This window comes from Dicentrarchus labrax, unplaced genomic scaffold (genome assembly GCF_905237075.1).
Source record: "Dicentrarchus labrax unplaced genomic scaffold, dlabrax2021, whole genome shotgun sequence".
In the NCBI taxonomy this organism is placed as follows: Eukaryota; Metazoa; Chordata; class Actinopteri; family Moronidae; genus Dicentrarchus; species Dicentrarchus labrax.
Genome location: NW_026136724.1, coordinates 19,332,404 through 19,349,529, shown reverse-complemented (window position 1 = coordinate 19,349,529; position 17,126 = coordinate 19,332,404). Strand labels below are relative to the sequence as shown.

The following is a 17,126-nucleotide window of genomic DNA, read 5'->3' as shown; positions in this document are numbered from 1 at the left end:
AGGGTGATCAAAGCAAAGATGCTTCAGAACAAAAGGTGTTTTCTGCAGTTTCTCCAACGCTGCTCATTAAGGTAGGTGTGTGTGTGTGTGTGTGTGTGTGTGTGTGTGTGTGTGTGTGTGTGTGTGTGTGCGCGTGCGTGCATGAATGCCTGTATGTAATTAAAAGCCTCCTGTCCACCAACCAGCCTGCCTAATTTGACTGCAGCCTTGCACTTTGCCAGGAGAGGTCACTGTAACTGAAGCTTCGAGTAATGAACCCATTTTCGAAACAATTGGCTCAGGTGGTTCAGTGCTTCACGAAAGCTTCATTTGCCCATCACTACTACTCGGTATGAACAGTAAAAGTAGTCATTTGACAGTGTTTTATGATATTTTACAGCTGTAATTTAATCCAGGGGGTTCCCAAACTTTTTCATGTCAAGGATGCACATTACATCATACCACAGATCCCCCCCAGTTTGAGAGTTTTGACTTCGAGGATCTTTTTATTTCTAGGTTTCAGGATTACAAAATCTTCATAGCAAATCGATGATCAAACTAGATTTACTATAAATTACAAAACATAAAATTCCCAATTATTTCTTCTTTCTTGTTGTTCCACCTTCCAAAAAAATGTGATAAATGTTAAAATATTCTATTCCTTCTTTTGCTGGGGACCCTCGAGGCTGGAAACCACCAGTTTAACTGTTACTTTCTGCCCAAATCTCAACTATACAGTGACACTACTGGCTTAGTTTGATTAATGCACAACATCTCACTGATGTAAAATAGAAAGATATAGGATTGTAAAGTCCTTTTAGACATAATTCTGATTCCAGACTACACAAATAAAAAGCAAGACAACGGCATCTTTTTGTAGAAAAATGAAAAAATATTCTCATTTATTGAGGTAATTTTCTCTAGAAAAAATTGAGGTAACAATTTGCATAGTATAACTTCCATACATTTCACACACACACACACACACACACACACACACACACACACACACACACACACACACACACATCCATTAGGAGTAGTAACCAAAATGCCAACAAAACAAAATGTGTCACGTCTGACAATGGAGGAAAAAACAACATGACGTGTGCTTTGAATTTCCCTCTGATGGAGAAATCAAGAGAGAGAACATGGTTGAGGTGGAGAATACCTTTTCTTTTTGTACAATATTCTCCAGTATGGAGATAAATATCACAATCTGTATGCACTGCAGGGTAAACCTGCTCATTCTGGATATTATACTGAACAGACGGTGAATAAAATACAGTATGTATGTACACATACAGTACACACAGCTACTAAAAAAAGGATGAGAGAACAGTGAAATCTGTAAAAACTGCTGGTGGTGTTGAACAATCAGCGGTTGTATAAAAAACAGTCAATGGCCTCTTTTTTTTTTTTTTTAAAAACCTCTGAGAAGGATTGTATAAAAAATACATTCATAATCTAAATGCTGGTCTGGTGAAGGTTCCACTATGAAGATATGATCTATAAAAATATATTTTGTTTTTAACAAAAGGGCACTTTTCTAGTACACTAGTTTCTGTCTGGCTGGGGATGGTTCAGGCTCTGAAGACGATTACATTCTGGAGCACAGAGGTGGCAGCATTGAGCCAAAAATCAAACAAAACCTAAAAACGTTTAACCCCCCCTTTCCTCCCTGAAAGAGGGAAGAAAAAAAAACCAAAAACAAAAACACATCCAGCAAATGTTGAACCGTTTTGGAAATGCTGAGAGGTTTTTCCATACACTTCCCCGCAAAGGCTTTGGCTTGAGGTCTGCCAATTCTTTCCTGGCAGACCCAGGAGTACTTCAGAGTGAAAAATAAACTTCCTTGTGTAGAGACCTTTTAACTCTGAACCGACGACAACAACGCCGACAACCTATTCCGTAGAAATTAGTGCATTTCTGGCAGGAAAAGTGGCCGAACGCAAAAACTTTTTACCTGTCTAGAACACAGGGAGGCCATTTCTAATGAGTGAATGACATGTTTACAACCTTACATCCAGTTCTGTGACAACTATCTAAAGTGACTGAGAAACATTTCAGTTGAAACAAAACAGCATTTACAATCAACGAGCCCCCCCAAAACGCAGGTAGGGGCAGACGCGTGAATATACCTGTACGATCTACAGAGAACACTTGTGGTCGCGCCCCCGGCCAGAGTCTGTTGGCTGCTACTGAGACACATCTTGGCTGATACTCTCTTCTTTATAAAATACAACTGTACACAAATCACAAAAAAAAACATCACCATTTCTTTAAAAATACCTACATATAAACACCATATACAAGAAGTTCATAAAGCAGAACCAGGTTTTTAAAAAGGAGTCCTTCCTCTCTTTTTTGATTTTTCCTTATTTAGAAAAATAGACTTAAAAAAAAGACCCATCCTCCCAGGATATAAAATGCCCAAAGAAAGAGAGGGAAGAGAGAAAGAGCGATAGGTGGTGGGGCTGTGCTGATATCTTCTCGCTGAGTGGTCGGTCTGCAGCGGATGAGGAGGAGGAGGAGGATCTTCAAGGGATTGTGGTCCTATAGCGGCCGGTCTTTGTCCTGAGTTACTCGCTGTGTGTAGAAGAGGATGTAGGCCTGAGCACGGCAGACCTCCTCCACTGAACACACATTCAGCTTAGAGTCATTACAGTGAACCCAGAAGCCTGGAAACAAGGAAAAAACTCATATGAGAGGAGACAAAGACGCAACAACGAGACTGTTAATGAACAGAGATCCTCAATGATTGGGCACATTTACTCACAAAGGACCAGTGTGTAGGATTTAGTGGCATCTAACTGTGGAGTTTAAGATCGCAACTAACTGAATACTGCTCGGCTTTAAAGCGTGTAGGAGGAACTACGGCGGCAGCACAAAATGCAAAAGGCCATTCTGGGCTACGGTAGAAACATGGCGTCCTCTGTAGAGGTAACAACACAAGTTGATTAAACACTAATGTTTACGCATTGGGCTGAAAGTCGATGGTTGAGTCTTATCCTGGTTCTGATCTTATTGGAGATAAGACGTTTACATGGAACAACTCTGGTTATTTATGTTCACATGCCACAGTATCCTGGTTTCTGTTAGAGGGCTCGTTTACTGTAGTTCTTTCTAGAAAAATCCTCAGTTTCAGTTTAAATCTTATATCAGATCAATAAAGTGGACAAAATTTAAGTTCTGGAAAATAAGGCACACCAAAGTCAGAAGGCTACTGTCATTTTAAAAGTGTATTTAATCATGATTTTGGTATCTTCTATATATTTAGTTGTACGATGTATACAAAGCACCTTTGACACAAAGTAATATTAAATAATAAATCTGTTCTTGCATCTTCAAACTAAAACTTGAGATATTTTATTTTCCTTGTTTTTATGTTTTTATCATAAATGTCTGTAAATGATTATCTGCTTTTAAGTGAAGCACATTGTGCTAAATAAGTAAAGTTATCATTATAGTTATTATAAAAGTGTCATTTTCAGGTTGTAGCTACAGGTTGTGCACAATAACTCAAAACCCCATTTTCAGTTAAACCCTCTTTAACTCACCTCCTTCTGTGTTGTAGCAGTAGGAGGTGTAGTGGCCGGAACCGAAGCCCTTCCCATGATGCATCACCACAGCGGAGAGGTCGTAGAGGAAGTGCTTGGGGCGCGGCGAGCCCGCAGCACCGGGGCTGCTGGGACTGGAGCAGGACACGACTTTGGGCGAGGGCTCTCGGCAGCAGTACGGCTCCATGTTGAGGAGCTGGTCGAAGCTGACGTGGACTCCGATCTTCTCCCGGTGGTTTCGCCCGGACCACCTGAGGACCAATCACAAGACGGAAAGACAGTCAGCAAATGAGCTTTTAGTCTGCAGCAGAAAACACCTGCAAACACTGAATCATCACTGTGTGCAAATGAACAATCATCTTCAAATAAAGCAAATATATGAAGTGTTAATCACTTAATGTACGTGGTGTTTTCAGCTAAATAGCACAGCAACTGTATTTGTAGACCTGGGTAGTGAGACGCTGTGTACAGTTGCCCTTGCAGGGATGAGTAAAGACGGCCAATCGTACCTGAAGCGTTTGAGGTGAAGCCGCAGGACCTGAGGCAGTTTGTGGACCATCAGCTGTTTTTGTGCTTCGGTCAGGAGGACTGATTTGGAGGAGGTCCGACGTCGAGCAGCTGCAAACAAGAGAGTTAACACACAGTATAAACGTCACTCCGCTGAGCACCAAAAAACCCTTTTACATGAAGACACAACTGTGAGCTGAGATTTGAATCAGATACACTGAAGTAACAGCTGTAGCCTCCTTAATCTTCTCTCTTTTTACAAGCTGTTTGATCCAACTACTGGAGGTCCTGGTTCAAAAATATCATGTTTAGAATATGTCTCCATCAGTGTTGTTGGGAGCACAAAAACACGCCATTTGTGATCGAACAGCGAGGTTACAGAGCTTTGTGCCAATAGGAGAGAGAGAGGAGAGCAGCGCTGCACCACCGAGAGGCTGAGACAGACAAAATTAAGATACCCAGATAGATTTGGGACATCTCTGAATATCACATTCGACTCCATAAACATACATTTTAATGTTCTATGACAGGAAATTTCCAAAATAACAGAGATTTTCAACAATATTAAGCTCATGGCTTCCTTGTTGCCATTGGTATTCTAGTTAGGTATGTGTATTTTGTTTAATAAGATACAAACCACCAACATCACTGCCTCAGTTAGTTTTAATCTGTGCAGCCATAATGTAATACGCTCTAATACCTTTGCACTCTCATCTATCGTTTCTCTCTTTCCACTCCCAATATGACTGATATGTGATGTTGTCAGGATTCCAGACAAGTATCAACATTTGCTTCAAATGTTTCCAATGAACGTCCAACATTTTGGATAAAGAGACTTGATGAGAAGATTGTTATAGCTTTAATGTTTATTCACAAGAACAATGGGTCCAGGACAAGCTTGGACTAGCTTAGTACAACAAGTGGAGTCAAAGGAGGGAACAGAAGAGACAGGCCTGTGTTTGTTTTATCAATGTCAAGCCTCACGTCTAGTAAAGTGAACTGATTAAGTGTGTGTGTATGCTGGCATTATTTCACTCACAGTTACAGTGGTCACAGGCGTAGATGTTTCCCTCCAGTGCTTCGGTCTCCGTGAACTTGGCCAGCATTTCCGTCAAATGGCACGACGCCTGAGCGGCCGACTCCCTGCTGTTACTGTGATACCGCTCAGGGAACTCCAGAGACAGATCCCAGAAAGGCTCCACGGTGTTGGAGCGGTGGTCGCAGGCCACGCACGTCACCTGCGAGTCGAAGTGAGAGGAAATAAAAGACAGGGACAGGAGATTATGGGGGTGCAGTGGGATATTACATAATCTAATATCATTCTAATCCTGTTTCCAACCTTTAACCGACAGAGTTTAGGTATATCGCTTTTGTCTAGAGAGTGCAAACGCAGTCTGAGTCAGCACTTTACTCAACAGCCACAGGGTCAAGATACCCCCCAAAACCCCCTTTACAGACACACAGCCCCTCTATTCAGCGGTAGCAGGTGTCGCAGTGTGTGCTCAGCCTCCACAAGCAGACACTAATCTCCTGTCCTCGTACCAACTCTCACACTCCCTACGTCTCCCTTCCATCGGTTACTTGGAAGTGACGCTGAGCTTCGGTTGTGTATATATATCCAAATACTGTTATCAGCTGCTCATATGTCTGCGAGTGCTTAACCCGCTCACAATCACACTTGTAGTAGACAGAAAGCAGATTTTTTTTTTTTTACATTAACAAGTCCTTTTCGTTATTCTTGAGAAAAATTTAAATAATATTTACACTATAAAAATGGGGAGAAATCTGCACTAGGACTCAGGATTGAGGGGCTGCAACTTACAAATATTTTAATTAGCAATATTATTCTTTATTATAAGTCAGAAAATGTCCGTCACAACTTCCCAAAGCTCAAGGTGACCTCTTCAAATGTCTCATTTTTATCAAACCAAGAGTCCAAAACCAAACTGTATTCAGTTCAGTTTGATAAATGACATAGAAAGGCAGCAGGTTCTCACACAGCAGAGAATTTATAGCAGTTTTTCACTATTTTTGAATTCCAGTTAACATGGTAGAGGTTTGAAAGGGAACAACATAAATAAGCTGAACCACCACCAGAAGAATGAAACCAGTCAGCAACTGTGTTGGACTCGTGTTAGTGCTGGAAAATTAACCTCCACTTGATAGACGAATCCATCAAGGCCAATTTAATCTGCATCATTAATTAGTGCTACAGTTCAGTCAGAGCTGATGGCTGTTGAATTATCAGTGCAACCAGAGTGTGTGGGCGGCTCCGAGTGGGTTTCTGTGTGTAGGAATAATGATGAGTGAGTCAGATGAAGCTTATGACATTAGTCAGTGTTAGTGATGAAGTTAAGGTGATTGCACGGTGTGTGTGTGTGTGTGTGTGTGTGTGTGTGTGTGTCGTACCTGGCTGAGGAGCTGGCCGTGAAAGATGGTGTTGACCACGCTGAGCACCTGCTTGATGAGTCGTTTCTGTGGGACTCCCGCGGTGGTCGTGTGCTTGCCGGTGCTCTCCAGCTCGTGCTGCACCTTGTCCAGCAGCTCGCACAGGAACTCCTGCGCGTCCTGCTGAGCGTAGCCCCGGAACGCCGGGATCAGCTGCCACACCGAGTGGAGCATGGCAAAAGGCGATACCAGCGCCCACTTGCCAGACCACATGACCTGGAACAGGGTGTGCAGCTCGTGGCAGAGAGAGATGTGCTTCGAGCTGGGCTCTTTGGGTTGTATCAGCTCCATGCTGCGGCCCCGCGAGGCCCCACCGCTCAGCCCTGCCCCGGAGCCCGAGCTGGCCTGGAAGCCCTTCCTTTGGGTCAGGGGCAACTGGGACGAGGCCTTCCCCGCCAGTTGGCCGTGGACGGCGGACGCCAGTAGTTCCAGCGCCTGGGTCAGATCCAGGCGCAGGAAGCACTCCCTGAAGACGTGCAGGTGGCTCAACACCTGCAGGATAGAGTTCATATAACAGGTGTTGCCCAAATTCCTCAGGCCCGTCACTCCCGGTGTGACCGTGGGACGCCGTTTGAAGGGCGAGCCACCCTGTTTGGTACTCTGCTGCCTGCGGCGAACAGGTGTTTGGGCAGAACGCGGGGTCGCTGAGGGCGTTTTGGGCTTAGATTTGGTGGTAGAAGAACGGCTACGGGGTTTGGGCGTAGGTTGGACCTTTGTTGTTCGTCCAGCTTTTTTGGGGGTGGGGGTGGCGGTGGCGGGGCTCTGAGTCCTCGGCCTGCGGGAAAGAGACGGGGCCACGGGGGGTTTTGTCCTGTTGCGTGCCCTCTGAGATGGTGTTGTGACTGCTGCATCTGCGACTCTCTGGCTCTTCCAACGTAGCCGGCGACTCTTCCTGAGAGGGGCGTTCTCCAGCTCCTCCTGTAGCTGCCTCTTTAGAGCCCGCCTCCTCTCCCTCGCCTCCCTTTTCTGCTCCTCCTCCTCCTCCCTCTTTCTCTCTTCTTCCTCCCTCTTCTTTCCGCACTCGGTCAGTGCGAACCAAAAGCGGAAGACGCGTCCCATAAGCGCCCTGCGCCGGTGCCAAAGTGCTGTAAACATCCTGTCCTCGTCCCTCAGCTGCAGCTCGCGGGCCCCGGACGGCATGACGGCGTCGGGGGCGGCGCTGGCAGAGCGGAGGGTGCGCCCACTACGGGTGGTGACCTCATAGCGCTGGCTCTGGATGGCGCTGAGTGTACTACGAAGCAGCTTCAAGTCTCCGGTGGCGTTATCATTCAGGACATAGTCGTCACACAAATAACAAAAAACATAAAGTTCGTTAACCTCCATCGCCAACGGGTGGCGCTGCTGCTGGAAATGCTGCAGGGCGTGTTCCTCGATGTAGCGCCCGCACGCCACGTGAGCGCAGCCCAGGCAGGCCCATATAGACTCGGTGGTGTTGCAGTCCACGCAGTGCCACTTCTGGGGGTTGAGGATGGAGTGGTCTGGGGCCAGCCGCAGCCGCCCCACATGCTTACACCTGTCCATTACACACACAGCCCGCCCGCTGAGCTGGCCGGCTGCGTCAGTCAATAACTGACCGTCTGTGTGCGAGTCCGTGCGTGCGCGTCGACGTTTCACACTGGCTTCATATCACCATGGTGACCATGGCGAGCTGAGAAATGGGACCCTCCCAGGGCATGGTGGTTTCTAGAGGGGAGAGAGAATAGAGATGGAATATGAATGCAGCTGTAGGGAATTTAAAATGAGTTTGTCCTTCAAACCAGAGGGAGTTAAAAGTAAAAGTTAATTATTATTTAACAAGTACAAAAAAAACATGTATTTTTAAGATTGTTATCTGGTGTTCATATTGTTTGAGCCTCTACCTTTAGACACCGAACATATAGTTTAACACATTTGTCGTTTATAATCGTAATGACATCCTGTTCTTCTCCTGGAAAACACACAAACGATACGACACAATAAAATTATTATCTCAAAGTCACACCTCCATTGACTCAGCTTTTTACGAGGGCCATAGCTACACACAATAAACCTGTGGCAAACATTTCCTAACAGTCACGTGGGCCGACAATAAAATAACCGGCCGATAAACATGACTGCGTTGAGCGTTGCCAGGCACATCTACTAAAAAAAAAAAAAACAGAAGGGTGTGTGAGCTATCGTGGGCTGCTGATACAGAAATAGTAGAATATTTTCCTCTCCCAAAATGTTCTAACGTGATGGACGGATATTAAGTGGTACAGAAAGCTCTCCGTGATTCGCCTCTTGATGAAATGAAACTGAACAATGGGTTATACTTTGGTTTTAAAAGCAGGAGAAACAATAAGTCTCCACTCAACGTCCTCTGGCTTCTTTTCACATCCCTGGGGGTTGGTGGTACCTCAGCTGAGAGAAAGTGGGGATCCTTAAATCCCCCCCCCACCCACCCACTCACCCACTGAGGTCAAAGAAGTAAGATTATCCAACAAAAGGGGGGGACTGAGCTTGCAAAGTGGTGCACCCTTTGTCTGGGTACAGGACTACCTTTGCTTTGGAAATGAAAGAAAACTACTTTGGAAACGGCTCAAAAGGGAAAGTGATGGAGACTGGAGCACGGGAAAGGAAAACCTGCTATATTCTCCCCTTCACTGCCATTAAACTCTTATAATAATAATAATAAAAAAAAAGAAGCTCAAAGAGGTGTTTTGGTAAGCTCGTAAAACCCTTTCAGGTCCAGGTGATATAAAAGATCCACCTGACCTTCATGTACATACAAATACCTGCTTTAAAACACTTAATCCAGCACTTTTTATACTATCTACAAACCCCGGTTGCACATAAATCAGTATATAGTATCTTAAATCTGTTGTGTTGAGGTTGTTGTCCTGTTTATTTGTGTTTATCCACTGAAAAGCTACATACATGTTTGTTGTCTACTACAGAATAAATATCCTTATAAAATCCACTACTACAGAGCTTTTAGGACACAAACAAACTTGGCTTCATGTGTGGAAACAGGGTGGCTGTTTGTGTGAAGCCTCTTCAGGGGAGAGACTTTTTGTCACCCAACTTTTTTTTTTTTTTTTTTTTAAAGTTAGCGCGCTTTGCCTGGTTTGTCCTTGTGGCTCAACAACCCCCGCAGTGCCAACGCTAACCCGGGTTAAATAAACCACAGCACACACCAACCACCTTCTCTAACCTCTCCGCAAACTGTGAGACCAGACGCGGGACAAGAGCCCCCCGAAAACAGCCCCTAAGCTCGGCAGCTACGGAGGCTAGCTGCCGTAATTGATAATTACAAAACACTGAAATAATCCACCAGATAATCTAAACAACAACAACAACAACAGGCAAAACAAATGTCCCAAAAAAAATACAGTAAAACACGAGGAGAAAACACACCAACACACGCCAGTCCCGCCACTTTTAACGGTATTTTATTCTAGAAATAAAAAAAGAGGAGCTGTCCCTGCTAACGTTAGCCTAGCGCGCTAGTTAGCGTTAGCAACCCTTAACAAGTTGAGCCGCAGCTTCGGCTCCCGACGGCTGCCTCGGCTTCTAAAACCAACCTACTGGGCGTGTTTGAGCCAGAACGGATCCGCCACCGGCCACACTTCCACACACCCGTGAGGAGATGACTTTAAGTGAGGAGAAAGGAGCCCTACCGAGCCTCTCCTTCACGGCTGTAGCTCCTCCGTGTCTGCAGGGATCGCCATCTTGTCAGTTCCCTGGGTCGCGTGGTGTTCGGCTCGAGCGCGTCCTCGCTACGTGACGTTGTTGTTGTTGTTGTTGTTGTTGTTGTTGTTGACTGTGTGTGTGTGTGTCATTAGAAACTGTTTGTGTGTGTTCAAAATCGGGTTAAATTGTCTTTTCTATTTTTTTTTTTTTTTTTTTTTTTTAATACAATTTATGTTTTTTTAGTTTAATGTCAAACTGTTTGATGTTAGTTTAATTGTATTTAAGTGAGTTTATTTGTGCATTTCTTTACATTTTGCAGCACTTGTAGGTATATGGGCTCTGTTTATTGTTATTTATAGTGTCTTGTGTCACAGTGTCACTTTTCATCAACCATCCAAAGAGGTAAAAAAAAAAAAAAAAAAAATCACTGCTTTGCACTGAAGGTGAAATATAATAGAAGTAATGTAATTTTATACCACTAGAGGGAAGTGTTGCACTATTTACACCCATCATAGGATTTAACCCATTAAAAGAAATCAAAGCTACATGATAGTTGATTCAATAAAACCGTGAGCTGACTGGAACTAATGATTTGGCATCAAGTTCATAAAATGTTATTTAAAAGTAACCACGGTTTAAAAATACTTAATTACAAGTAAAAATCCCTTATTCAAAGTGTTGTGTGACGTAAAAGTACAAAGTAGCAGCGAAATATGCTTAAAGCAAGTAAATGGAGAATAAAGCATTATATTATCATATGTTATATGGCTGGATTATTATTACTGATGCATTAACAGCTACTGTAAGCAGCATTTTAGTGTTGTAGCTGATGTAGGAGGAGCTTATTATAACAATTGTACAGTTTTTTGGTATGTTTTATTTGTAAAATCTTTATTCTTCAGCTGTTAAATCAATGCAGTGGAGTAAAAAGTACAACATCTTTCTTTAAAATGTAGTATAGTAGATGTATAGAGTAGCAGGAAATGAGAATACTCCAGTAGAGTAATGACAGTACTTGAGTAAATGTACTTATTTACTTCCCACAGCTGCAAGGAGCAAGAAAAGTACATAGACTGTGTGTGTGTTTTTATTATTTTATACATATAGTTACTTCACACATTCATATTTTACATAAAATGTGCTAAAATGATGCATTATTATAGATTAAACTATCCAACCGTATATATAATACTCGCTCCACCCTGACCGGCTACAACATTAACATCCTCCTTACATGTTAATGCTTCAATTATAATAATAATCCAGTCATATATATAATCAGAGGTTACACTCTTTAGTACAGATACTTGTGTGAAAAAGTGGAGGTATCGATTCAACTACTTTACTCAAGTAAAAGTAAAGAAAGTACTCTTTCGGTTTCTCTGTAATAAATAATAATCAATGAATCTCTTCAAAGGCATTTAAAGTAAAGTAAAAGCCTATTTTGAGTAGAAAAAGCAGATATTTGTGTAAAAAATGAGACCCGATTCAAGTACTTTACTCAAGTAAAAGTAAAAAAAAGTACTCTTTTGGTTTCTCTATAATAAATAAATCATCAATTAATCCCTACAAAGGCATTTAAACTAAAGTAAAAGCCTGTTTTGAGTAGAAAAAGCAGATATTTGTGTAAAAATGTAATCAGTAAACGTAAAAAACGAAAGACTTAAGACTTTTCATGTAACAAATGTGTGTGTGTGTGTGTGTGTGTGTGTGTACTATCTCGTGCCGCGCGGCCCTGCAGTCGTACCTTCGGGAGGCATTTTAAAAGTCCTGTGTGCTGGTGTGTGGATGCAGGTGCAGCACTTCATGCAGGTTAATGGGGGCTGGTGCACTAAGTATGTAGATCCTATCAGTGTTTTTATGAGACAACACTTTACTGTCTGCTGTTAAGTCTCAACTCCATCAACTATAACACAAGAGGAGGGGGGGATATAATTACAACATGTTATTATAACACATTGTGAATCCCTGGGTTAAACATTATGGTTAATATCACATTAGACAAACGTCTCTGTGAGAGAATAAAAGGAGGATTTTGATTCTCTTTTAAGGAAATTGTGCCTGGAGGAGGACTTTTAATCTGCGCGTGAAGAATCCCTCTCATGTACTGATTAGTGGGGAACTGATCCACACAAGCCTTCTTAAACCCCCACTGAACTAAAGGGGTGTGTGTGTGTGTTGTAATAGGTGTGTGTTTTTATGCAAGAGTGTGTATGTCAGTGGAGCAGGGGGTTTGTGTGAGAGAGATTAAGGGGCGTTTGTGAGTGACTTAGAGAAAGAGGTATGTGTTGATGTGCCATGCGATGCCTGTGAATCACCTCTAATGTTTTTCTCCCACTATGTCCCCGGGGCCTTTACCGCCTTCATGTCCACACATGCTATCTCTCCCTCCCTCTCTCCCTCCCCTGTCCTCTTTTCATCTGCACTCTCTCTCTCTCTCATAAACACACACATTTTTTTTTGTTTTTGTTACTACACTTCTGGGGACCTCGTGTTATCTATCTCTTAAAGTTTTTTTTGTTTGGAGATTAATCGCTCAGTGTCGCAGCTCGACCGTGCTTCTTTTGGCTCGCTGTTTTAGGTTTTTTGACATGGTTCGGTGTCCCTTTTCTCACAAACCCTTGTTTTCATCACATAAGTTGATAAAAATCGAGTGTGCAATACCTGCCAAGCATAAAACAGTAAACAGATAAAGTTAGTTAGAAGCAAAAGGAGACAGTTTTTCCGCCCCCTAGTGGTCAAACAATGCCTAATGCAGCTTTAAAGTAGAAGCATTTTCACATAATTAAAAGAAAAGGTGGATGTTCTGACCACCATCAGTGCTGTGGAGCAATGTTTTTATGAGTAGGTCAGTGTTATGTTCGTATATTACGCAGTTGGGGCCAGTAAAGTGCCAAGAAAGGCGAAAAAGAAGATGGCTGCTCAAGTAAACGGAGCTAAACAAATCAATCCATCTTTTAAAAATGTTCTCTTGGGAGGAAAATGTGGTAATTATTTTTTTTCTAGACCTCAAGGATACTCATAATGCATTACATAACATTGGTTTAACCTTTAATCTTTAAACTGTTTGACTGTTCTCTCTCATTGTGTGGAGACAAAACCCTATAACCATTTTTTAAAAAGCTTTAAATTAATCGTTTAATCGTTTACTCCTTTCTGGAGTTCTTGAGGTCACTGTGAGGTTGCCAGGCAACCAGCTGAAGCTCCAGGAAGTCACTGCCCCGCCACTCCAGCACAAAACCTCCTAACCCACCGCTTGTCATTGTTACACTTCAGTTTTTGTAAAGAAGATTAAACACATTGGATATAACGTGTTAATTAGTGAGCTTTAGAGGTGCTGGTTGGCAGATTTAGTTGCCTCTGGACAGAGGCAGGCTAGCTGTTTCCCACTGTTTCCAGCCATTGTGCTAAGCTAAGCTAAACAGCTGCTGGCAGGAGCTTCATATTTACTGTGTTATTCATCTTCTCGTGTATATTTCCCCCAAAAAACCGGACTCTCCCTTTAACGTTTGCTCGCCTAAAACCCCTCTGAAGTCGGGCAGCGCCTTCCTCCGGCACCCAAGGTTATGTTTAGAGTAGCAACAACAATGTTTTGTTTTGAATTCTTTTTGAAAAACTGATTAGGGTGATTGAACAAGACAAACGAAGCCATCAGCAGTGGCATCCGATTAGAATATGGGACTGTTTGCTTGGGAGGACGTAATGGAGTAATATCTAGAACATAAACTCCTGATGTTGTGCTTGCCTTTTGCAAACATGAGGACCAACAAAAAGGATTCGTCACCTGGACCTCATACGAATAGAAACTCACAAACACAAACACACACACACACACACACACACACACACACACACAAAGAAACATCCAGCTTTTGCAACCTGTTTTCATTGAAAAGCGGTTGATCATTTCAGTGAAAGGAAGCCATTCCGGTGGTTTCATGGTGGTGTTAAAGCAGCTGGATACGGTGTTGGTTTTGCGGCGGGTGAAAACACAGGTGCTGGTGAAGCCAGGGGAAATGCTTTACAGCCTGTAAACAAACACATCTCCTGTAATTTCTGCCCTGAGATCTGCGGCCTACCCCCCTCCTCCCACCCCCATGCTCCAGGTTGGTACGGCTGAATGTTAGTGTTGGCTATCTGACAGCCTCTGGGGTTTAATCTGTTTTTTAAAAGAGTGTCCCGACTTGTCATGAGCGTTCCTTCCCAGACTGTCTGTCTGTTGTCACTGTTGACGTGTGGGGTTCGTTCATAATGACTCGATGACATCAGGTCCTTGTTTGCATGGCTGTATAATAATCAGCAGTAGCGTCTCAATCTCTCTGCTATGTCAACATCGCCCTCCCTGTTCTGGCTTGCACTGATGCTCGTCAGGTTGAGAAACATTCCTGATGCGTGTGTGCACGCATGTGTGTGTTTTTCATGTGCAATTATGTAAAAAAAAAAACAAGATCATGGATGGCTTCTGAGGACAGGCCTGGATATTTTCAGGTGAAGGACTTCAGTGAAGGAGTTTCAGTCTGGCTTCCCATGCCATAATCTTCTCATTTCCTCTGTAAGTGAATCAAAGCTGATGGGATAATGCTGACCACATGACTCACTTATCCAGCACACACTTCCTCTCACCATATTCCTGAGAAAGAAATCCCCCTGTCCATATTTTCTTCTATATCTGCTTCTACTCCCTTGCTCCTGCCCTCCTCAGGCCCTCTGGGTGCTGGTAGCCTGTGTGACACCCATAGCGGGCCGGGTTTTTCTGGGGGCGTCTGTCTCAGGGTGATGGGTGCTACCGAAGAGGAGCATTGTGACTCCCAGTGAGAGGAGGGGAGGGTGGGGAGGTTATTGTCCCCGAGCCTGCGGGAGCTGCCATGCACTCCGAGGCCAATAGCAACACAAGAATGCTGACAGGACAAAGGCCATAACTCTATTCTATAGCAACACAAGCGGGGCATTGTGTTCATACAGGCACGCACACACACGTATACACACACACGCATGCATTCGCCATTACTACAATAACACACACATAAACTATACTGGAGCAAACTATGCATCTGTGCAAGCATGCCAAACACTCATTCATCAACCAGTTTCCCACACCATGCAACCCCCCACAGGACATCTCCATCACAGGCTGGGAATAGCCAGTCAATCTGGGGACAATGAGTGAGCGAGCGAGGAAGAGAGACAGTGGGAGAGAGAGAATGAGAGAGAGAGAGAGAGAGAGAGAGAGAGTGGAGGTCCGCGGTTCAGCTGCAGCAGTTCATGTGTTTGTGGCTCCCTGTTGCGTCTACGCTTCAAGGCCAGTTCCCACCACATAAAACACCTCCGTCCCCGATTAACCTGAAGCTCTGAAGATATTTTACTGAATTAAAAGTCCCAATAAAGTGATTAATAATGACTCCTGACATATTACCATACACATTACATTATTAGATTCTTAATACTTCCGATGTGTAAGCAGTGTTTCAGTGTTGTAGCTGCCCGAGGTGGAGCTGGTTTTACACACAGTTAATCCAGTGGTTTCCAGACCGAGGGGTCGGGCCCCTCCAAAGGGTCATCGGAGGAAGCTGAGATGTCATAAGATGATTAATGGGGCAGGAAAGAAGAAAAGCTCTGCGACACAAACTTGTTTTTGTTCTTTTGACTTTTCTCTAATCGCTGAAATATTGGATAAATAAAGGGTCCACAAACCAAATATGAATCAATATGTTAAGGATCTATTATCTTGGGATTATATTAATATAGAGAGAGTTTGTGGAAATATCTGGGGGAGCTTCATGTACCATATTATTTCATTAATATGCAATAGTTGTTCCAATTGAAACTCCCAATAAAGATCCTATAAAAAAGATTTCTTTTGACCTCCAATGGTTATTTAAAGGAAACCATCTGAGAAGTTAAGAGTGGACTTCTCTTTTTGAACTGCTAACAACTTATAAAGTGTATTTCCATCCAGTAAAAGATGAAATATGGAAACAGACTTAGTGAATAAATCATAACTTACATGAAGCAATGTGACTTAAAGGTCCAGTGTGTAACATTTAGGAGGACTCATGATATTCATAACTATGTTTTCATTAGCTTATAATCACCTGAATAGTAATCATCATGGTTTTGTTACCTTAGAATGAGTCGTTTATATCTACAGATGCTGCAGGTCTCCTTCTATGGAGTCCACCATGTTCACCCACCATGTTCCTACAGTAGCCCAGAAGGGATAAACCAAACCAGACTGTATTTTTTGCGCATTTCGTGGCCACCGTAGTTTCTCCTTTGTGCTTGGAAAGAAAGCGGGGAACAATAACCAGACAGCACCATCGTACACAAACATAAATGCCATATTTCCACATGGTTATCCATCTTTTGAGTTTTGATTGGATCTCTTTTAATTATGTCATCTTGTTGCACCTTCTTCTTTTACAGTTGTAGAACGTCACTTAACTGGAGAATTAGTGCCACCTACTGTTAATCTCAATGCATCCAACTCCTACTATTCGCATTACAATAGTGCGTGCATTAATTTGCATTTCCCTTTGCCGATTTTCTGGCTATAGACATCTGAAATGTTTTAAGAGGCCGCAACAAGTCAAAAAGGTTGTGACCCAACAGGACCAATTCTGACATTACATTGTATTTTATAAGCTGTAAAGTAACCAGAAACTGTAAGAAACCTGCAGTTCCTCTAAAATATGGTAGAGTTTAAGTACAAAGCGGCATAAAATGGACATACTCAAGTAAAATACCAGTACAATACTTCAGTACTTAGTTACTTTCCAGCACTGAGGCATTCCTTCCAGTCACATTCCTCTCCCCGTATGCACTCGTTCACCCCATCCCCTGCTGTCTGGAAACAGCTTGGCAGAAGGTAGGAGAAGCCGTGACCCCTCTGCCACAAATCTGTGAATGGGCCGTGAATGAGGAAACGTGGGTACAAGAGGCTATCCGGCCACGGCAGTGAAAAAAACATCCACTCCCGCT

At 43.2% G+C, this 17,126-nt stretch overlaps 1 protein-coding gene across 3 annotated transcripts; it reads right to left on the bottom strand.

Annotated features, from left to right (window-relative positions):
* Positions 1-848: 848 nt before the first annotated feature.
* usp44 (ubiquitin specific peptidase 44) lies at positions 849-10,224 on the bottom strand. Of its 3 annotated transcripts, none has more exons than XM_051392846.1 (6): positions 10,136-10,224; positions 6,456-8,177; positions 5,086-5,284; positions 4,049-4,157; positions 3,540-3,790; positions 849-2,660 (listed from the first exon to the last, which is right to left on the bottom strand). In XM_051392846.1, exons 2-6 carry the CDS (start codon positions 8,013-8,015, stop codon positions 2,536-2,538), a joined length of 2,244 nt encoding a protein of 747 aa, XP_051248806.1. In that variant the 5' UTR covers positions 8,016-8,177; positions 10,136-10,224; the 3' UTR covers positions 849-2,535. The 3 variants fall into 3 exon arrangements, with proteins under 3 accessions (XP_051248806.1, XP_051248805.1, XP_051248807.1); XM_051392845.1 differs by having other exon boundaries at positions 10,044-10,139; XM_051392847.1 differs by lacking the exon at positions 10,136-10,224 and adding an exon at positions 10,040-10,132.
* Positions 10,225-17,126: the final 6,902 nt, after the last annotated feature.

What these genes read in the sequence shown, in the direction of transcription:
- usp44 (XM_051392846.1), bottom strand. Translation starts at nt 8,015, where the DNA reads ATGGACAGGTGTAAGCATGTGGGGCGGCTGCGGCTGGCCCCAGACCAC. An exon ending in ACGGCCAGCTCCTCAGCCAG is followed by an intron (nt 5,285 to 6,455) that starts GTACGACACACA and finishes TTCGACTCGCAG; the next exon opens with GTGACGTGCGTGGCCTGCGA. An exon ending in CTGCTACAACACAGAAGGAG is followed by an intron (nt 2,661 to 3,539) that starts GTGAGTTAAAGA and finishes CCTTGTTTCCAG; the next exon opens with GCTTCTGGGTTCACTGTAAT.